Source organism: Pezoporus wallicus, unplaced genomic scaffold, assembly GCF_028554395.1.
Source record: "Pezoporus wallicus isolate ANWC-B61680 ecotype Strahan unplaced genomic scaffold, APGP_CSIRO_Pwel_v1 contig_14525, whole genome shotgun sequence".
In the NCBI taxonomy this organism is placed as follows: Eukaryota; Metazoa; Chordata; class Aves; order Psittaciformes; family Psittacidae; genus Pezoporus; species Pezoporus wallicus.
The window spans coordinates 210,027-232,432 of NW_026637545.1; the positions used below are offsets into that span (position 1 = coordinate 210,027).

Here is a 22,406-nt window from a genome sequence, read left to right on the forward strand (position 1 = left end):
ACCTTAGGAACATCTGTAAATGAGAAGTTTTTGTAGTGCCAGTGTTATGAAGCCTTTCCAAGTGCTGGGCTTGGCTGGGAGAGAGTTAATTCCCTTCACAGCAGCTGGCATGGGCTGTGTTTTGGATGTGTGCTGGAAACAGCCTTGATGTTTTGGTTACTGCTGAGCAGTGCGTACACAGCATCAAGGCCTCACCCCACTGGTAGGTGGGTCGGGGGGCGCAGGAGGCTGGGAGGGGACACAGCCGGGACAGCTGACCCCGAGTAACCCAAGGGATATTCCAGATCATAGGGCATCATGCTCAGCATATAAAGCTGGGGGAGAAGCAGGAAGTGGGGGGCATTCAGAGTGATGGTGTTTGTCTTCCCAAGTAACCATTATGTGTGATGGAGCCCTGCTGTCCTGGAGATGGCTGAACACCCACCTGCCTGTGCAAAGTGCTGAAGGAATTCCTTGTTTTACTCTGTAGGTAGCTTTTCCTTTACCTGTGGAACTGCCTTTGTCTCAGCCCAGGAGTTTTCTCACATTTCCCCTCCTGATTCTCTCCCCATCCCACTGGGGGGAGTGAGCGGCTGCGTGGGGCTGAGCTGCGGCTGGGTGACACCACACCACAAGTGCTGTTTACTCACCGGAGAAATTGGATGCAGAGCCACAAACAGATACTTTACATTGGCAAAAGAAGCAAAAGCAGGCAGTGGTTTTTGTAGAACCTAGGATGCCATTGCTGGATATGTCTTTAGTCACACAAGAGGGAGAGGACAGCCTCAGAAACAATTACTGGTAATTAACTGTTCTACCACAAATGAGTCAACTGAGGTCTTGGTAAGAAGGGTACTACTCCCATGAGTTTCATCAGGAGCTCCATCTGTGCCTTCTTCATCCATTACCCATCACCCTTCAGCATTACTGCCCTGTGCATCTCGTGGCTTTGTTCAGAGATGAGGGATTTCTGTTCTTGTCTCTTTCGTAACTCCCTGGGATGGAGCCATACCCTTGCGCATGTGTAACCCTACAGAAACTCCCATGAAGTGTGAGCTGTTTTAGTGCCACAGTCCATCTACACTGTTATCCAGTGGTCCTTCCTACCACTGAAAAAGAAAAGTTTAGAAGTAATTCCCTGGGGAAATGAAGCTCTTTCCCTATAGCAACCTTTTCCTCTTCTCCTTCTCTCTACCTGTTAGAATATGCTGTTATTATCAACGATGTTAACTAGTGGAATTCTAAATTCCTCCTTGCCAAAGCCCTTTTTTTTTCCTATAGATCTTTTCAGAACAATAAGCAGCTGTATTGCTTTTTCTAAGCACCATGGATGAGTGAAGTGAGTGGCAGGAGCACACAGCGATACCAAGACACCCAGTTGAGCACAGGACAAGGTTTCTGGAGGACCTGCCAGCTGCAGTGGGGTGTGCTGTGTCTCTGGCCTGTCCATGCCATGTTCCCTGTGTTTTCCTGAGGCCAGCCATACCCCCATGCTCAGGTGGGGGTTATTGCCTCAGGAATCGGTGCTGGGGGGGGGAGAGGTGTTGCACTGTCAGCAGCAGGAGGGCTCCACCATGGGGTTAATCCTGCTGGCAGCTTCGCAGCACACCCACTTCTTCCAGTCTGAAGGGTTTGCATAGCTTTGGTCTTGCAGATTTAACTTCAGACTGCTTCCCAGAGACCCCGCACCCTTACATGGCAGTTCAGAAGGGGAGAAAGGGAGTGCAGCTCTCGTGTTCCCTGCGGCTCTCTGCGTGTGGAGGCTGTGGCTTTGATTATCCTGATACTTCTCTGTGCTTCTGGGGAATTGGAAGGAAGTAAAATAACCTTTCAGCACTTACTTATACACACTAACTGCAGTCTAAGCTTCCGTAATCCCACCTCAAAAAAGATGTCTTAAGCTGTTCTGGCTATGGTAAGTAGAGCTGAGACTTGAATGAATTCTGGTATCCTTTGGAGATGAAAGTTGTGTTTGCAGTTGCTTTACATCACTTTCTATACTATGAAAACCTGAAATGGGTTTTCCTTTCTTTGGAGAAGGGCTTTTATTCATAAGAATTCCTAAAACTGGACTAAAAAAGTCAGCTTGGAAACCAAGTTTTTCAGCATGAATAGAAAGTGTCTTCTTTGTGGATTCTTACCACAGACTGCAATCATGGCATTAATTGTGAGTAATTGTGATTGTAATCCACATGATTATGGAAAGGAGACCTAAATAATACTCCTGCAAGATGTTTATGATGGGAAAACTTTTCATTTCATTACTCTGACAGAACAATACCATCAGTCTTAAATGGAACAGCAGCTACTAGATTGATAGGTACAGGCACTTGTAACTGAAGGAGGCCTGGTTGGTTTTGTGTGTCTGAGGCACATAGACTGAAAAGGGGCTTCCCTGTGATCTTTAGAAAGCAAAATATGTATAAAATATCTGTTCTAATTTAGCGTTGCCCTCTCACCTCCTATTTTATTCTGTATTTTATCTTTTTAAGCAGAAAAAATACATATAGAAAATACTTTCAGCAGATTAAATGTCTCTCATTTCTCTAAGGCATATCAGCCAGGTGAGTGAACTGACCAGTTCAGGTTCTTGCTATTATATTGGCATTTAGATTGAAAATTGTACCATAAACCTTAGGAATGTTTTTGTGCTTGATACTGAAGGAAACAGGTACACTGCCTTGTGGCTGTATTGCCTAACAAAAGATGGCAATACGTAATTCTCTGCCTAGTCTAAGGTGGAGAAATATTTGATGTCAGGAAATCCATAGGGACTGGAACAACCTACCCTGAGTCACATCTTCCCTTTGGAACTCTGGCTATGTTGAGCTGAGTAAAGCCAGAGGTTAATGGGCTCAGATGAGTCATGGTAGTGGCACTGAGCACAGTTTAGCACATTAACAATTAATGAATCTTCAGAGAGTTCCCCTCATTGGCATTTTCTTTCTCCTGTCACTCTTCATTCCTAGTGTCCTTAGTGAACAGCAGCAGGGCAGGGGGTCGGGAAGGAATCCCTTAGTGGCTATTAGAAAACAGTGTGCTAAATGGGTTGTAATTTCAGAGGAAGGAGAAGACTTGTGTCAGGAACCGATCAAGGGCCTGTAGGGACAGGACAAGGGAGAACGGCTTTAACCTGACAGAGGGAGATTGAGGTGACATCTTGGGAAGATGTTATTATCTGAGCATGGTGTCAGTTTTCTTAGTGCAAAATAGGTTGTCCTGAGTTACAAAGGACGATTGACAGCCTGGTATGGGCTGGTGAGCTTGATAATACCCATTGAGGTTGTTCACGTAATTTCCAGACACTGTTATTTTTGCATTGCAGAAGTAAATTTTATTAGAAGCCATGTTGCCAGCAGAATTGCATCCCTTAAACTAAGAAGCAAAGGCAAGTTGAGCAAGGCAAGAGGTGCAGAATGGCCGGAGGTGATGAGGCAGGGGTGCACCATCCAAAGAGCTGCAGTTGCATCAGCCATGCTGCAGAAGCAATTGGTGCAGGCTCTCATGGTCCATGTCCAATGTGTCTGGTTGGAGGATGCCAGCACTGGTGCTCTTGCTCTAGCACACTCTTGCCTGTCCTGTGTAAAGTCAGAACAAATCATGGCCTTAGGGGAGATCTGATCTTTCCTGCTGAACTTAATCCTTTCACCTAACGTGCTCTTTTAGCAAGAGAAGCTCAGTGGCTCCAAGCCCAGCTCTACCCTTGGAAATTTCTCAGATCTGTATTTCTTTTTTTTATTACAATGAGCAAAAAACCCAACCCTGTCCTGCAAAGCTTCTAATCTGTAGTTTGTATTCATTTAGGTAGTGGGAAGGGCAAGACTTACTGTATTTGAACCCCTGATTCCTCCATGACACTGCCAATGAAGTTCTCTCATTCCTGGGTTCTTACCCAGCCCAAATACAAACCTTTTTTCTGACAAAACCCAATGTAGTCATTGGGGCAGATGTAACCCACTAACAAACATACCTTTACAAAGTGTTGTCTTACCTGACATGTCACCACACTGGGAATGAGAGTAGGAAGCAGAAGAATATGAATGGGAGGATTTTCCACCTCCTTGGAAAGCTGCTTGAGAGGCACTGTAAAAGGAGAGAAATTGATTCATTAAAAAAAGCCCCTAACCAAGGGAAATTCAGTCAAAAAAAGGTGTTGATGTAGCTCCATGGACAAGAATTCTCTATTAGCAATTAAGTACACAAAGATTTCTTCTATTCTCTTGTTATTATGTGGAATACATACACAATGTCCTGCTGTCCCTCCTGCAGCAGAGCCCGGTACTGAGCAATCTCCTGCTCCAGGCGGGTCTTGATGCCCAGGAGCATCTTGTACTCCTGGTTCTGACTCTCCATCTCACAGCGGATGCTGGCCAGCTCCTCCTCTACAGAGTTGATCTGCCCTTGGATCTGTTGCAGCAGGCAGCCGTAGCGAGATTCGGTTTCTGCCAAGGAGTTCTCCAGAGAGCCTTTCTGCAAGTGGGAATGCAGGAGTTGAGGACCAGAGCTGTGCCCGTGCCCGCTGGGAGGAGGGAAGTGCCCTCAGGCACCGTGCCCCACGTACCGTGCTGAGCTGCGCCTGCAGCTCGATCTCCAGGTTCTGCATTTCACGCCTCAGCTCCGTGAGCTGTTGGCTGCTTGTCTGGATGTCCTGGCTGCTTGAAGTGACCTGGCGGTTGACTTCCTCGATCTGCAGGAGGCAAAGCCCAGCACAGTTTGTGGGTGAGAAAGTCCCTTCAGTGGGCAGGCTGGCAGACTGAGAGGCTGGACAGCCAGGGAGGCTCTCCCTTTCAGCCTGTCCTCATGGATTCATCTGAGTCATTGCTCCCTAGATCCTGACATTCCACCCCCCTTTGCCCTAGTCACTGCTACCTACATCAGAGCTACATCCGTGCTCCATCATGGGAGCAGTCATTGCTACATACCTTGACTTCATACCACTGCTCCACCTCTCTGCGGTTCTTGTCAATGATCTGCTCGTATTCGTTCCTCAGGTCATTCAGTACCTTGGTGAGGTCTTGTCCAGGGGCAGCATTGACCTCCACACTCACATCACCTCCAGTCTGAGACTGCAGCTGCCTCATCTCCTGCAGAGTGAGTGAAGAGAGAAGCAAAGAGGCCAGGTCATTGCTTGTGTTGGGGTCTGTGGTGAGAGCAGTGTGAAGGCACAAAGGAATGACAATCACATGAGGTTAGGCTGAATTGCCTTTGGGAACCCTGAAGAATAACAGGACTGTGTCTTGGACACGCTATTCATCATTGAATCTTACCTCCTCATGGTTTCTCTTAAGAGCAATCAGCTCATCCTTCAGGGACTCGAGCTCGGATTCCAGGGAAGATCTAACCAGAGTCAGGTCATCCAGAAGATTTCTCAAGCCATTGATGTCAGCCTCCACAGTCTGACGAATCACCAACTCATTCTCATACCTTTACCACAGACAAGAGAGACAGAGAAAAGGAGAAATGAGATTATGACTGTCAGTGCCATACATCTTTCCAGGATCAGTATCCCAATAAAACATGAAGACTCAGTAACACCACTTAGGGCAGTGCTGCCTGAAGTTATGAGCAGGATTTGAAAGACATGTAAGGTTCTGGAGAGGTACTCACTTCATTCGGAAGTCATCAGCCGTCATCTTGCTGTTATCGATGTCCAGAAGCATTCTGTTATTTTCCACTGTGGCAGCAATGATCTAAAAAAGGGGAAAGTGAAGAGAAGTCCTTCTGCATTCCAGGCATCCAGAAGAAGAAAGAAGACCCAAAGGTTTGTCAGGGTGTTGTTGAGGGTCTTGGAATTGTTTCCTGCATTAATGCAGAGGCCATGTGAGAGGGAAAACACCTCAGATTTGCTTTTCAAGGACACTTGGGCTATTGCAGACCATCCTCCTGAATCCCTACTCTTTGCTTCTCTTTCTCAAGTTAGAGAAATGTCCCAGGGAATGTATTGAAGCCTTTTGCTGCAGTGTGTTTCTTCATGGTTTGTTGAACCTATTATTTTCCTGGTACTGGTGTAACCTCACTGTAAAGACAGCCTGGGTCCTTCCATCGAGTAGACATAGGAATGTACAGAGACAAAGGGAGTTCAGATCGTGCAGTCCAGGTGCTTTGGCTTTGTGCTCCATCCAGCTGAGCTGGGTGGGAGCAGGTGGAAGAACTGGAAACCACACACACCTGGTTTGGAGCCACCTCTACAATGTGGGGTTTCAGTTCTGTGCGCCAGCAGGTCTGGGCCTGGTGGAGCACTTGGTGCCTTGGGCTGACCTCAGAGCACATCCCCTTTGCTCGTGTGGGGGTTTGCTGGCCCAAGAGGTGGGAGGCACAGCTCAGCAGCTCCCTGCCTGAAGCAGCGCCAGAAAGGCCACCCAGTAGCACCCTTCCAGCCCTTTGGAGCTATTGCCAGAAGGCAGGAGAAGGGTCTTACAATGGAGAAGAGCATATTGGAGATGGAGCCCCAATAGACAGGGCTGTCCTACCTGGTTCTGGAGTTGTTCAATGGTCTGGTAATAGGAGCTGTAGTCCTTCGAAACGCCGGGAGCTTGTTTTCTGTACCACTCCCGGATGTGGTGCTCCAGCTGAGCATTTTCTTCCTCCAGCCTTCGCACCTTGTCCAGGTAGGCGGCCAGGCGGTCATTGAGGTTCTGCATGGTGATCTTCTCGTTGCCATTGAGCAGGAGGTCCCCTCCGGCACCAAAGCTTCCCCCAAAGCCGCCGCCAAAGCCCCCCCCAAAGCCCCCAGTGAGGCTGCCTGCGCTCATGCCCCCGCCATAGACAGTGCCACACGCTCCCCCCCCATAGCTGCCCCCGCCGACGACGGAGGAGGCGTAGCGCCTGCAGGAGACGGAGGAGCTGCGGCCGCTCCCGCCACCGCAGGCACCGCCACCGCCGCCGCTGCGGTAAGAGGTGCTGGATGTTCTCTTGATGCTGCAGCTCATGGTGGAAGGAATCAGAGATCCGGCCCCAAATGCAAAGCCCGCTGCAAGCTTGATGGAGACAGTGCGAGTGCAGGCTGTGTCCTCGCTGAGGGCATTTATAGCCTGCTGGGTGGGTGTCAGCTGAAGGCAGCCCAGCTTCCCAGGAGGTTTGCCAGCCCCAGTGCTCATGCCAAAAGTGATGTGCTAATGAAATTTTGTCTGAGGTAAGGCAAACGCATTACCCTTCTGTTCAAGTATGTCTGTTGATTCACACAAAGCATGCACTATAATTCATGTGGGTGGCTCTTGGATATTTTGTTGGATAATATAATATCTCACAGCTTCTATTAATCTGGCAATATATCGCCAGTAACTGAAGTTAATGACGGCTCCACCTTGGTCTGTCTCCTGCAGTCTTCTGGGTGGCGAAATGCCGTGTTTCAGCCCTTGTCTTCCTCCTGTGATCACAGACAATGATTTGTACAACCAGCAGCCCAAGGGGCTCTACACTCCTTTATTTATTCACCACTTATACTGGCTATTTGGAAATCTACTGTGATTTACTGAGATGATAAATTATTAGCTTTGAAAAGTGCATTCCATGTCTGTTACAGACTAGAACTTCACACCGAACGTTTTACTCTCTTGTCACCGTTGATATTTCAGAAGGTCCTGCTGGTGTCTGGTAGAGGATGGTGATTGCAGTCACTTTGCTGATGAAGAAAACTGGGTGACAGCCACAAAATTAGTACTTAGCAAGGGATAATGTATTTCACCTTTTCCTATCAAACAGCTATTCATTTTATTTTAGCGGTTTTAAATGGACCCAGAGGAAATTTACAGGAGAAATCTTTGAAACTTCCGATTCTCATAATACATTAAAAATAGGCATTTCTCGGAATATGTCCTTGAATTATAGAATGCTGTTAAAAAATGAGTTTGATTCAAAGATACGGTGACAAAGATTAGATCTGGGAAAATACAATCATTATCCGAGTTGTTCCAGTGACTTGTTCCGTCACTGTACCATGAGAGAGTGTCTTGCAACACACAGCAGGGGAAGAAGCAGTTGTGTATTTTTTTCCACTGCCTGTGCAGTGTGGGATGGTCACTGAGCCACCTTTTCCATCCTTACCAAACAAGCTCCTGTGGAACTGAGAAAAGGCTCAACAGAAACGAGCTCAGGTTTCCAGCTGTGAGCAAAGCACTGGCACTGTAACTCCTGCAGAAGAGCCGCTGGCTGGCACAAAGGAAGCACAAGGAGGGGTCTGCTGTAAATGACCACCTCAAAATCAGCTTATCCACAGAGAGGGAGGATGAATTCAATGTAAAAGGACTTTAGGAAGAGATTCCATATTACAGGGGAAGAAATAAACTCATTAAAATTATCAAAGAAGAGTGAGAAGGGACTGAGTCACTTCACACCTGAAGGGATGAACCGGAGGAGGGAGCAGGATGGTCTAAATCTGAAGACAGCAGTGCCTGGATGTGCCGCTCTGGAGTGACCCTGACAGACACCCCAAACTGCTCGATTGCTCCCCCTCCTCGGCTGGACAGGGGACAGAAATGCAACAAAAGGCTCATGGGTTGAGATAAGGAGAAGGAGGTATCACTCACCAGTTCCTGTCATGGGCAAAGCAGACTTAGCTCACCAAGGGGGTGCTGGGGAATCTCTGCTCTGGTGCCTGGAGCACTTCTTTCCCTCCTCCTTCACTGACCTTGGGCTCTGCAGGGCTGTTACTCTCACACATTCTCACTCCTTTTTCTGCTGCTGTTGCACAGTTTTTCCCTTTCTTAAATACCTTACCCTAGAGGTGCTGCCACCATCACTGATGAGCTCAGCCTTGGCCAGCAGTGGCTCTGTCTTGGAGCCTGCTGCATTGGCTCTGTTGGACATGGGGGAAGCTTCTGGAAGCTTCTCACGTAAGTGACCCCTATAGCCCCCCGCTGCCAAACCCTTGATTTGCAAACCCAATACAGTGCCCTGTGGATGGAAAAAGAGCTGAAGTCCTGAACAGGAGCACCTCTAGGTTGTGCTTTGCTCTTGGCATGTACTGGCTGCCACTCAGCTTCTCCAGCACCCACTGGACCAGGCACCAAGGAACTGCTTACAGACAAGGTTCCTGCTCCCACTGGTCCTCTGATCCATGCTTTTAATTCGCATACCACTGACTTCCTCCTGAAGACTCTTCATTCCCTCTAAATGGGTCTCTCCCTAGTTGCTGTCTATATTCTGCCCCTTTCTGAACTTCACCGTATGGTCTGTAGCACTTGCTGCCTGTGGGGCAGCAGGGTATTTACAAGGCAGGAAAACAAATCCTCTTTAAAGGTTAAAGTGTAGATTGACATCTGTAGAGGTGGTTGTAATGTACAAGGTGCATGAGGTAACAACATAGTACCCTCTAGAGGGCTCCAGCATGGCACTGGTGGGTGCTTTGACATCGCATTTGCTGTGAACATCCTCCCTCTCCAGATGATGGATCCAAGGATCCAAACATCCAAGGATATAAACCGAAGAACTAGAAATCACCGTTAGTGGAATCTCATTCTTCCTATTGTGTGTCGCTGGAAGTATTTGTCACTGTTTAACATTTATGTCAATTTGCTTCATAGCACAGATCTTCCTATATCCAGAAGTAAATAGCCTCGGTACTTTCCCATGTAACTCATTTGCACAGGTAGGAAGCACGTACTGCTGTTAGCATTAGTGTTTTATGGAGGAGAATTTTGTAAAGATCCTGTAAATCATATTTCCTTCAATTTTTTTTCTCTTGTCTTTTCAAAACCAGACCCGTAGTTTGTGCATTTCCAATTTAAGCCAGCGAGTGTCACTTAAATTGAAACATTCATTTTACAGTCCTCATCTGTAACCATTCCTGTTTCTTTGTGTCAGGCCTGGATGGGCACTGGTTTGATGTTAGCACCTGTGTAGTGCTGTGCTAAGTTCTGCAGCCTGGGGCTCAACTGTCACCGAGCTTAGAGCTCAGCTCCACAAGAGTATCTGGCATGTAACTGAAAGGCAAAGGCACGGCTCAGGATGCTCCAAGAAGATTAGGATCTGCCCTACGTGCCTAAAAATTGTGCTTTAACTCTAAATTTCATTAGCAACTATTGTATCACCAGCTTTTCTACCTAGAGGCGTGTATTGCTGTGCTTTGTCTTCTCTGTTTAAGTGCTTACAAACACAGATGGAAGAAAACCTGCACACGAGATTTAGTTGCATCAGACAGAAATGAAGTTTTATTAGCGACATTTTCCTCGTACAGAGCAAGCCAAGTAACAACCAGGTTGAAGGTGCAAAGTGAGTAGCTCAGGAGACAGTGATGGAAGCCATCAAAGTTCTGGGCTGAAGCAGCACACAGCATGTGGGGCAGGAGGTTGAGCAGCCCTTCTGGGTAGCTGTGATGGGCCTTTTTGGATAGATGGCATCAGCAAGGCTGAGGGACTGTGAAGAGCATCTCTGTTTCTTCAGGAGCAAGGGGATTGTAGAGGATTTGAGCCAGTTTTGGTTTGAAAGGTGTTGCACTGTAGGATCCTCGAGGTATATTCTTAGTCAAAAGATTTTCTTCCGTACCCTGTTTGGAAACAAAGCAATCATTAACTTCTGCAGTGCTGATACTGACTCTGAGGCACCAGTATCTACCAGACAGAAGAGAAGCTTGGTGGTGTGATAGGTGACCATATGTGTTCTGAAAGCGTAAAGGAAAACCTCAGTGTGGTACAATAGCTGGTGTCACCCACAAAACTGAATAGTAATTGAATGTGGGTTTCTTAAGTGGAGTTGATCCTTTGCACACAAGTAAGAAAGGACTGTTAATAGAAGTAAATCTAACTCTTCCCAGAAATGCCAGCTTATCCTCGGCACTGTTCACCTCTGGAACAGTCTGTTGATAAGAGTGCATGGATCAGTGAGGACAGGACTGAGAGAACAGAGTTCAGGTACAACAGCTCTCACCTTGGCTTTCACCACCACTCCTGCAGGACTGAGACTGGGAAGATGAAGAGTAGGAGTGGGAACTGCTGACGCCTCCAGAGATCCTTCCTCCTCCTCCTCCTCCTCCAATGCTACTGCATCCACCGCCGCTTCCCCCTCCTATTCCTCCACTTCCTCCTCCCGATCCTCCTCCAATTCCTCCTCCCATTCCGCTGCCAGAGGAGATGCCACCACCTCCATATCCACCACTCATGCTACCACCTCCTCCATATCCACCACTCATGCTACCACCTCCTCCTCTTCCTCCTCCTCCGGAAGAGTAGCCACCACCTCCTATTCTACCACCTCCCATTCCTCCTCCTATTCCTCCTGCTGGGATTCTGCAGAGAGAGAGAAAGGAGAAAAAAAGTTAATCATCAAATGCATTGTCTCTGTGACTGATCCACCAACCCAGGGTTCACACAATGCTGTGCTCTTTTCCAGTTTACATACACAAGGTCCTGCTGCCCCTCCTCCAGCAGAGCCCGGTACTGAGCAATCTCCTGCTCCAGGCGGGTCTTGATGCCCAGGAGCATCTTGTACTCTTCGTTCTGACTCTCCATCTCACAGCGGATGCTGGCCAGCTCCTCCTCCAAGGGACCAATCATCCCCTGGATCTGCTGCAGCTGCATGTTGTAACGGCGTTCCGTGTCTTCCAGGTTGGACTGCAAAGAGTCCACCTGCAAAGGGAAAGCACAAGATGGTGTTTATGGGAATGTGGCACGTTCAACTCCCTTTTGTGGAAAACTGGAGATCATCACAAACCAGACAAAAAGTCTGTCTCTGAAAATAAGTGATCTGGATTCCCGTTCTCTAGAGGTGGAGTGCTAAGTGCAACCATTCATTCTGGTGACGCATGCAGCCTGTGTCACCAATGAGACAGAAGCAGATGTCTTCACTTACCATGCTGATCTGCGACTGCAGCTCGATTTCCAGGCTCTGGTATTCACGTCTCAGCTCAGAGATCTGTTGGTTGCTTGATTGTATCTCCTGGCCACTTGAGTGGACTTGTTGATTAACTTCTTCCATCTGAAAAATTCACATACATAATTGAGGCTGGCTGGATAATAACACACTGGAGGAGGTATCATGAAACACTGAGAAAGCAACTAATAAGAATAAAGAGAGGTGTAACGTAGACTGGTGGTGTGTGTTTCCCACAGGCCGCTCTGCTAGCTTAAGTCTTTGTAATTCACACAGACATTCCCCATGCTTTTCCACATAACCCGTATACTCCAGAACTGGTCTGTTCCAGTAAACTCCTTAAAGTCATTTCCAGTTAGTGTCCTTTCAATAATAGGTGATAAATTGTCTTTCCGCTGCTGGATAGAAATAGGTTCAGTTCTTTGTGAAAGACGTAGTAACCAACCCCCTGTGCTTTACCTTGGTTTCGTACCAGCTTTCCACCTCTCTCCGGTTGTTCTCAATGAGTCGTTCATATTCGGTACGCATTTCATTCAGTTTTTCCATCAGATTGATGCCAGGGGTAGCATTGACTTCCACACTGACATCCCCCCCAGACTGCGTCTGCAGACCCTTTATTTCCTGGGAAAAAGAAAACATAAAAGGTGAAGAGAAGGAGAAATGTCATGGCTTCAAGGAAAGGAAAAGAAAGGGACACAAATCCTCACACAGCCATGTTGCTTCTGCAAAGGGGCCTCATCAGGAAAGGGAGCAATTCTGCCATTCCTAAGGCAGACTTTGCAGTGCACAACAGCCAGGCACCATGTACACATTGACCTGGACATGCACAAGGAATTCTGTGCAGCGTGCTTTTCTGTGAAAATCCTTCTATGTATTTTTCTTCTCAATGGGAAATATCCCTGCAGGTTGTATCAGTATTGCCTTTTGACTCCTCCATATATTCTCTCCAATTTTCCCTCCATGACTTCAGCAACAAAACTGTACTTTGCACTGGAGCTGTTCATTTCCCTGGCCTCATTGTGTCCATGGTGACCCACGTGTCTTATTACAGTGACTTTGGGCAGCTGTGAGTGCTGCATGCTCCTGAGAATCAAAGCCAGGTTGTGTCTACTTGAATGGTCAAAGCCAGCAGCCAAAATCTGGTTACTGCTGGTGGAAGAAACCCCTAGGAAATCCTCTCAGTGTTTTGTTGTTTTAAAGGGTGGAGAAACTTACCTCTTCATGGTTCCTCTTGAGATAGATCAGTTCCTCTTTCAGGGATTCAAACTGTGTCTCCAAGTCAGACCTGGATAGAGTCAGCTGATCCAGAAGTGGGCGTAAGCCATTGATATCACTTGCCACACTCTGGTGGAGAGTATATTCTGTTTCATACCTGAACAACAGACAAGAGAGACTGTAAAAGTGCTGCCAGACCTCTTTGGTTGTGGATTGCTTATGAAGAGTTCCCATCAGTACATCTTTGGTCTTTAACCCCTTGCTCAGTTCTTAAAAGAAAGGCTCTTATTCTCTTTCCATCTTTAGCATGTTTGTTTGCTTTCAGTAGAATTTCTGTCAGTCAGATCTCTATGATGAGGATTATAAATCTCCATGCAAGGATGGAGAAACTTAGAGTGCAGTCTTAGAAATGGCACCTTCAGTCTCTTGTCTGGAGAAAAATATTAATGAGAAGCTAAACAAGTCATTCACAGCATGCTTTCCCCAGCAATTCTCTGTTCTGTCCCTGGAGCCAAGGGGCTGTAGCACCTACAAAGACAATATGAAAGTAGGGGGAGTAAAGGGAAGGAAAGGCTCACTTCAGTCTGAAGTCATCCACAGTCATTCTGGTGTTGTCGATGTCAAGGAGGATCTTGTTGAGGTCCACATTTGCACCAACAATCTGAAAGGGAGAGGGCAGATGTGTTCGGTCAGTTGGCTTTTCAGTCTGACACACAGATAGAGGGAAGAAATTGCTTTGCAGAAATACAGCTCAGAATATCTTTACGGCAACGTCAAGCCTGACTAATGCTGCATGAGCCATGCATAGAGAGTTTATTGCTTCCAGTTAAAAGAAAGTGCCTTTGCTGTCAATTTTGGTTTACAAATATCCATTTAAAATACCTTTCTGGAAAGGATAGCTAAATAAATCCCCTGTATTAAATAAAACAGTGGAAAAACAGAATAACCATTGTGTTTGGCAACAGTCATGTCATCTAGGACATATGGGACTCTTAGATGGCTGAATCATAGAATCACAGAATGGTTTGGGTTGGAAGGGACCTTAAACAATAGCATTGAGGAGAGCACTGGACAGGCCCCATGATGGGTGCTGAGCTATGATGAGTGCTCGAGTAAAGATCTGCTGTTTCACCAAACCACGCTGCCTGCACCGAATACAAGTGTGCCAGGATCCCTGTGTCACCATGACAGAGAAAAGCCAGGAGCTGGGTTTGTCACCACCCCAGCCTGCTTCCCACTGGCACAAAGGAGGGGACGTACTGCCCCAAACAGCAGGAGGCAAGTGCTGTTCTAATGAGGATCTGCTCAAAGTTAGTCACATTCCATCCTACCTGGTTCTGCAGTTCTTCAATGGTCCTGTAGTATTGGCTGTAGTCCCTGGCACTAGTGGGACCTTGATTCTTGTACCACTCCCTGATCAGTTGCTCAAGTTGAGAATTTTCTTCCTCCAAGCGTCGCACTTTATCCATATAAGAAGCCAGGCGATCATTGAGGTTCTGCATGGTCAGCTTCTCATTTGTGGACAGCAAGCCACCATCTTCACCAAACCCCATTCCACCAAAACTACCTCCTCCATAGCCACCACCTCCAAAGCTGCCACCACCAAAGCCACCACTACCCCCAAAGCCACTAAATCCACCTCCGCTGTATCCACCGCCTCCAAAGCTACCTCCACCGAGGCCAGCCCCATAACCACCTCCCATGCCCCCAAAACTACCCCCACCTGATCCAAATCCTCCTCCCATACTTCCACAGCTCATTCCTCCTCCATAACTACCACCACTTATTCTCCCTCCATAGCTACTGCGGCTAATCCTTCCACAGCTGCCACTGCTGAAGCCCGCTCCATAGCTGCTCCTGGAAACTCCTCCACCAAAGCTTCTCCCAGAAAAGCCTCCACCTCCTCCAGAAGAGGTGTATTTTCTAGAGGACACTGAGGAGTATCCACCAGACCTCCGTGCTCCACAGCTGCTACCCCCTCCACCACCTCCACCACTGTATCCTCCACCACCACCACCACCACCTCCACTGCTAATTCTAGTGGTACTAGTCGAGGACTTAGTGCCACAGCTCATGGTGCCAGCAGGTGAGTCTGACCGCAATCCCAAGTGGAGGTGCACAGCCTGATAAGAGTCAGGACTGTAAATTTTCATCCCCAGCTCTCTCTATTTATATTTTTGACAGTGGGTGTCACCATCAGGGTGTTTCCTTCTCCCAGGGCATTTACCAACCTTGTTGTTTGTGCCAAGAATAATTTGCTGAACACTATTTTTGTGCTGATATCTCACGCAATCTGGCCCATTGCTGGGTTCAGGGTGTTTGGTTAAGACCGAACATCTTGCTTCTCTCGGGTGGCATTCTCATGGCATGGTCTCCAGAATGGGTTGCCTGTTGCCTCAAGCAGCCTGGATCTGCTTTAGGATGGAAAAGCCACTTTATACAGGATCCTGTTGAAGCTAATGGGAGACAATGTGTACTTCATGGACCTATACAGAGAGAGGGTTTGCTCTCAGTTCTCCCCTAAATGAAAGATGAAGCTCAAATCTCTCATGTTAGACTGTGCATTATTTGTTCCATTATTATTCTACTTTCATTGCTGAGGTTTTTGTAGCTCCTGTTGTCCTGTTGTTCTCTTTTGCTCTTTCATATTTTGTGCATTTAAGATCTACTCTGCTTATCTTCTTTTTCTCACTATACATGATAGAGTAAGAGTTTTCATACTAGGAGTGTGTAACTTGTTTCGCTTGTCCAACCTGTGTATCCCTGCCATCACTTAGACAACATATTTATTTACATGAGAAGTCTGTTTCAAGCAATGCAATGGGATTCATATTTAAAAATCAAAATCCTTCCTGTGTGAAGGAGGTGACAGGGCAGCTCACTTGGGATTTCTAGGTCGATAGCCAAGTCCTAGAAATCAAAGAGAAAAAAAGGCTTTTCTTCATCAAAGAGCTGTTATCTAAACTAGTAAGAAGGCTAAGGATACTTGAATTGTATTATAATGACAACTAGAGCACAATTAGGAGCTGAATTAATGCAGACAATGACCTATAAACTACTGCGTAGGAAGTCCTTTTATGGTTTAATATAAAACTGCTCATTTTCCCCGCTGTTACTCTGTCATATATGACAAGTGATAGAGTAATTATATAGACTGCTCTTAATGCAGAGATCCTTGAGACTCTAAAATAGTCATCAGAGAGACATGTTGAAAGGCTTTTGCAGTAGTCAGTTGAAATCTGTTGAGACCACAAAAGAAATTCAGCCGTACTTCAGTCTTGCACTGATCCGCAGCGTGGACTGGGGAGTGGTTTTTAGCCTCACCTTTGTCCTGGCCATAAAGTAAATATTCCGGTTCAAATGGGAGACTGAGCTGAGCTCTTAGGCAGAAGCTCTTCCCTGTGAGGGTGCTGAGGCGCTGGCACAGGGTGCCCAAAGAAGCTGTGGCTGCCCCATCCCTGGCAGTGTTCAAGGCCAGGTTGGACACAGGGGCTTGGAGCAAGCTGCTTCAGTGGAAGGGGCCCCTGCCTGTGGCAGGGGTTGGAGCTGGGTGAGCTTTGAGATCCCTTCCAACACAAACCAGTCTGGGATTTGATGAAATGCAGAATCTTCTTTCCTCAGCACCCACTTAGCTCTGTTCTTACACTGCAGGCTTGTATGAGAGATTTCCATCATATTTTTAAATACAGTAGAGACTTGATTCATGCAAACAGCCTGTTCCCACCAACACATTGGAGACAACAACAAAACCCTCAGCACCCGTGGACTTGCCGTACAGGGATCCAGACTGTTACAGTGTGCTTAGGCAGAAGTGTACACGTTTCCAGTGACAGCTTTGTTCTTTGTTTCATTACTGATCCTCTGATGACTGTAAGGTATTTATGAAATTTAGCAATCTCCCGCTAATGTTAATAAATCTCCCCCTAAACCTCAGGAGCAGGGAGCAAAGAAGCACCCACCTGAGGAGCTCCTCACTTCTCTGCTGCCCTTTTCTCAACATGTTCAAAAAGGCCAAGGCCACCCTGACTTGGAAGTTGACTGCGTTGCTGCAGGTTTTTTACATGCTGCTGTCAGTCTCCACGTGCAAGATTCTTTCAGAAACTAAATTTCTGCCTCTTAACTTCTGGTCTTTTTTCTGTTAAATTCAGGATTATTTCACATTTTCTGACTGAAACCATTGTCATGTCCTCTGCACTGTGCTTCTGCCAGCTTTGCTTTATTGCTGCTTATGCAATCTCTTTCAAAAGCTCTCTGATTTTATCTTGCTGTTTGATATACTCAATGGCTCAAAGGTGATGAAAGATTTCAAGTAACTTGATGATGAGATAATTTCTCCTTGATTCACAGCTGGAGGATGGTAGTGTCACCTCAGCGTGTAAACACAGTTTCAGTGAGCACACAGCATCAGTGAGGCCAGTGATACTCCTTAGAGGTGCTTTTCACAGACAAGCTCCAACAGTCTATGAAATGTTAGGGATAGAGAGCAAAAAATTCTCTGGAATTACTAAAACAAAGAGTAAAACCATTGGCCCAAGGAGTCTTTTAATCTGTTTATGTACTGTCTGAGAACCTCCATTGCTTCCTATTTTATTTATCCATTGACTTTCTGTATGGACTCATTCTCAGCAGGGACTTGTCCGTACCGGAAGGTTCTTCTGATAAGGGGCATATCTTACCATCTGCTAGGAAAACAGAGTGCACAACTTTAGATGGCCTCAACATTTCATTTCGGCTCTATATTATTACTGCTTTTTTGTATGTAAGGGAGGGACACAGGTAAAAGATTCTGCCTGTAGGTCTTACGTAGCCTTCAAGTCCTGTGCTCACAGGATGTTCTTTTTCTGTCCTTAGTGTTGCCATCATTTAATTTTGGTGACAGTGCCATCTCAGTGCTTCCTCCAGAGTCCTGCTGGCTGGTGGGAATCGCTGTGTTCTTCACAGCTGGAGCTTTTCCCTTGGGGTATTTTGTTTCTTTTACAGTCACTATGTTCTCAATAATGTCGCATAACTCTTTGGGCTGCAATACCAAGGCACCAGGATAAGGACATTTATCACCACAGCCACCAGCATTCCTCAGCCTGTGGAGTGTTGGGATGTTTTTATGTACCACTTCCTGCCCAGCTCAGCACAGGCCACACTTCAGGAGCAACAGACATTCCTTCACTCTCACTGTTCATGTTTTCCTTTTAACCAGCCTCCGTGATACATCTGTGCATGACTGCATAGACTGAGATGAGCTCTCAGGCAGAAACTCTTCCCTGTGAGGGTGCCCAGATAAGCTGTGGCTGCCCCATCCCTGGCAGTGTTCAAGGCCAGGTTGGACACAGGGGCTTGGAGCAAGCTGCTCCAGTGGAAGGGGTCCCTGCTCGTGGCAGGGGTTGAAACTGAATGAGCTTTAAGGTTCCTCCCAGTCCAAACCAGTCTGGGACTCTGTGAATCTGCGTAGGTACCTTGTGTTGCTACCACGGGTATGTTGTATTGTGAAAGGCACCTGCTCTTCCCCAAGTGCCTGGGAGGTCGTGCTTCTGGGCTCACCTCAGGGACACCCTGCATGGTCTCTGCTGGGGGAAGGAGCTGGTGCTGGCTCCCTTTAGCTTCAGCCTGCTCTGAACAAGTCCAGAAGCAGCCTAAAGACCTTGGTCACCAACAAGTGACATTCAGTGAATGTAGTAATGCAAGAAACTCCACCAGGACATTCCTGTTGAGATGGGGGGCTCTGAAAGTCACAATAGATCCTTCCCCCCCCAGTGCAATGGCAGACTTTACTGTACTGGATGCACAGCCCATGAGTATCACCCATGTAGCACTGGCAGCTAATAGGGCTGACAAAAGAGACATCAGCAGAATAGCTGCATGGGCAATGTTGAAATGACATCTGTGCCTTCGAATGGACACTGAATTGCTCTGGGCCTGGAGCCGGCCGCGCAGGAGTGTGTGTGCACATTTCTTTTTGCCCCAGGTTGTTCTGCAGGTCTTGTTTTAACACGTACCACAATTTTCTTCTCAGAGCTCTAACAGGAACACCAGATAAGTATCCGAATTGCAACACTTTTTGCTCATAAAATTAAAGCTCATTATGCTGATTAGCACCTAACAAAGTGCATGCAAATGAGAGCGCAGAGTGCTCCTTGCTGCTCTTCTGTCATTGGGGTCCCACTTGCAGCACGCACCTCTCACTACAGGTATCCCTATTTCTTACTCCTGCATTGCAATAGCTGGGGTTTCTAGCTGTTCCTCCACATGAGGTTTTTGCATCACTGTTGTTATCACAAGCTTGGTCTCCCAGTAGGCAAATGCTAGTGATAGTGGTAACCTAGATGTAGGTTTTGTATATACAACATGGAAAAAGACCCTTCCTTCCAGGGTATGGCAAGAAACCATCTGAATTCAGTCTTCTTTTTGTCCGTAACGAATGCCATGATTAAATAGGTCTCTTTTAAGTTTATTGGTGGCTTGTATTTATTTCATCACATACGTGTAGCAAATAAACTTTCTTATGAAGTTTACTGGCATTATAGATGCAGACTCATTAAATGTAAGAAACAGGACAAGAACAGCTTGGTACTGACAGTACAGATCTTAGGCAAGGAAGAACACAGCACAATCAACCTGAGTAGTAAAAGGAGTACTAGTGATGTTATCTTTAAGGTCCCTTCCAGCCGTAGCCATTCTGTGATTCTATGATATTTTTGGTCCTAATTGCTCAGAAATGTTTACTTCTTGCTGTGCCTGATTATAACATCAATGTGAGCATTTAAATCAGCAGCAGAGTTGCACAGTGTATTACAACAGATCGCATTGAACATTGGCGTGTCGGCTGCAGTACTGGCTGCTCCAGTACAGCACAGAACTGCTGTCGGGATTCTCCTTCCCACACTTCCAACTCTGCCAGTTTCATTCTGCTTTGCTCTCACCAAGACTTGTTTCAGTGGAATTTCTTCTGCAAGGTTAGATGCATAGATGATGATTGTTAGGTAACTGGCAGTAAAACTACTGAAGGTTGTAATGTTGGAAAGGACAGGAGCCAGAGGTACCAGTAGTCCTCAGAGCTACTGTGGTGCTGCAGAGCAGCAAGCTCTAGCACAGGCTGCTCCTTCGAGTAAATTGTACCTAACCTCCTTAAGAGCCTCCCAGGTGCTGCTCTAGGGCCAGAGGTCAGGTGACAGCCAGGAAGCATCACCCAGCAGCAGCAGTTTTGACATTGAAATTGGAGAATGAAGCTCTTCCCTGTGAGGGTGCTGAGGCGCTGGCACAGCGTGCCCAGAGAAGCTGTGGCTGCCCCATCCCTGGCAGTGTTCAAGGCCAGGTTGGACACAGGGGCTTGGAGCAAGCTGCTCTAGGGGAAGGGGTCCCTGCTCGTGGCAGGGGTTGGAGCTGGGTGAGCTTTAAGGTCCCTTCCAACACAAACCAGTCTGGGATTCTGTGATTCTATGAGGTTAACTTGCAGGCTCTTAGAGGAGGTCTGAGAAGCAAGGCTCCTATATTGGGAATATTCTTTAATTTGGGCTGTTAGTTTAGTATCTTCAGTACACAGGTCTAAGAAAGAATTGTCACTGTCTGCCAAAGGTGTCAAACTGGCAGAGCCATCAGAGAAAATAGGTTTGGAGGACAGCTAGAAACAGAGACAAGTTGGATTTGATCCTGCAAGGGTTTTAAAAATGAAGTAGGTGATTTTGCAATAGGAGGGAGATGGGGGTATCCTTGCAAACATCACCAGCGCTGCCTCTTTGCACGTCAGTCAGGGATATCAGTGAATGTTTGTGTATGAAGCAGCTCTTAATGAAGATCGGACCCTGCCAGAGACTGACCTGCTAGGTCAGAAGGAGAATTTCTGATCGATTTTGTTTCTTTCCAAACAGTGACAGGACTGGCTGGGAGCCTGGTGTAAGGCAACGCCGTGAATCACTGGTACAGATCTGCCTTGGACTCGGGTGCTCAGGATTCCCGTTCCCACGGTCTCCCACTCAGCCTGTGTTTCATAATGCTCTGCACTGGGTGATGCCTTCCTCAGAGTGAGAAAACAGAACTCGTGACTGTCAAACAGAGAGAGAAAACCTCGTAGCAGTGATACTCCTATCTGGAACCTTTGTGTTTAAGTAGATGAGCTGGGAAGTGCAAGGGATAAAGTGTGTGTTACAGAGCAGGTGTGTGTGTGAGAAGCCCTCTGAGTTACTGCAAAGAATCAGAGAATCCCAGACTGGTTTGTGTTAGAAGGAGCCTTAAAGCTCATCTGTTTCCAGCCCCTGCCACGGGCAGGGACACCTTCCACTAGAGCAGCTTGCTCCAAGCCCCTGTGTCCAACCTGGCCTTGAGCACTGCCAGGGATGGGGCAGCCACAGCTTCTCTGGGCACCCTGTGCCAGGGCCCCAGCACCCTTACAGGGAAGAGCTTCTGCCTAAGATCTGTCTAAATAGTCCATTGCAGCAATGCAGCCCCTGGAAGTTCTGCTTAAGCACAACCCACACCTGAATTACCCCAGCAGGTGGGGCTTAATGTTTGGACTTGATTCAAGGAAAAAATCTCTGCTAAAGGAAATCTCTCCCAGACATGGCTTTGTGCTTGCAGCAGACAGAAGCAAAGATTTATTAGTGTTTATTTTGAGGGGGTTGGGGGTTTATTTTATTTTTTTTTTTTTTCTGTTGGTTTCAGGGGAAAAACACTCACAGTGGAGATTAACTCAGATGCCAGTGATCAGGAACAGAAATTCAGAGGGAAGAAGCTGATGGGTCATCCAGAGCGTTCGGATGAGCCCCTGGAGTGAAGAGTGTTGAGTAACTCAAGCAGGTGTTTGCTCTTGCTCTTTGCAGAGGCACGATCAGACACGCTCAGCACAGTCTTGCTTGGTCCAAAGGCCCACAGGTAAGGTCCTGAGGTGGAAGATACTGCCTTTGCCCATCATTCCTCAGACCTTCTGAGACTCCCTGTTGAAGGATTAGGGGAAGCAAGGCTTTATTGAAGAAGTGTTCTCTCATTCAGTGTTCTTAATCTTCATGTTACTAAGTAATTATAGTGTGTGCACTTCTCACTGCTCTGGGCTTTTTCCCAGCACTCTGGCAAGGTTAGAACAGGTCAGACTTAGTATTTGTACAAGTGTATGTGTGCAGCTCCATTGTATTAAATACATGGACCTGCTTCTGTCAAGTGTGCCATTGGAAATGAGTCTTTATATTTAGAATGACTGTGGCAGTAGGAATCAAATCCAGATGAATTTGGAATCTGTATTTATGTGTGTGTGGATATTTACAGCAGATGTTTATAAGTTGCAGGTAATATATTACTCTTGCCTGCCAAGCATTAGCGTACGTAGGACTGTTGCAAGTCAGATCGGATGTTTGATCAGAGGAGCTTGCAAAGCCTATTCAGTTTTAAAAACTACATCTCATCTACTCCAAATCTTACCAAAATAA

At 46.8% G+C, this 22,406-nt stretch overlaps 2 protein-coding genes across 2 annotated transcripts; both read right to left on the reverse strand.

The window, feature by feature from the left end:
* Positions 1-3,070: 3,070 nt before the first annotated feature.
* On the reverse strand, positions 3,071-6,908 carry LOC130597472 (keratin, type I cytoskeletal 15-like). Its single transcript, XM_057406026.1, has 8 exons — positions 6,450-6,908; positions 5,587-5,669; positions 5,247-5,403; positions 4,902-5,063; positions 4,541-4,666; positions 4,223-4,449; positions 3,950-4,062; positions 3,071-3,078 (listed from the first exon to the last, which is right to left on the reverse strand). Exons 1-8 carry the CDS (start codon positions 6,906-6,908, stop codon positions 3,071-3,073), a joined length of 1,335 nt encoding a protein of 444 aa, XP_057262009.1.
* A 3,232-nt stretch (positions 6,909-10,140) lies between these two features.
* Positions 10,141-15,074, reverse strand: LOC130597488 (keratin, type I cytoskeletal 10-like). The gene is made up of 8 exons (XM_057406052.1): positions 14,331-15,074; positions 13,578-13,660; positions 13,000-13,156; positions 12,244-12,405; positions 11,764-11,889; positions 11,314-11,540; positions 10,843-11,201; positions 10,141-10,462 (listed from the first exon to the last, which is right to left on the reverse strand). Exons 1-8 carry the CDS (start codon positions 15,072-15,074, stop codon positions 10,437-10,439), a joined length of 1,884 nt encoding a protein of 627 aa, XP_057262035.1. The 3' UTR covers positions 10,141-10,436.
* Between the last annotated feature and the right edge of the window lie 7,332 nt (positions 15,075-22,406).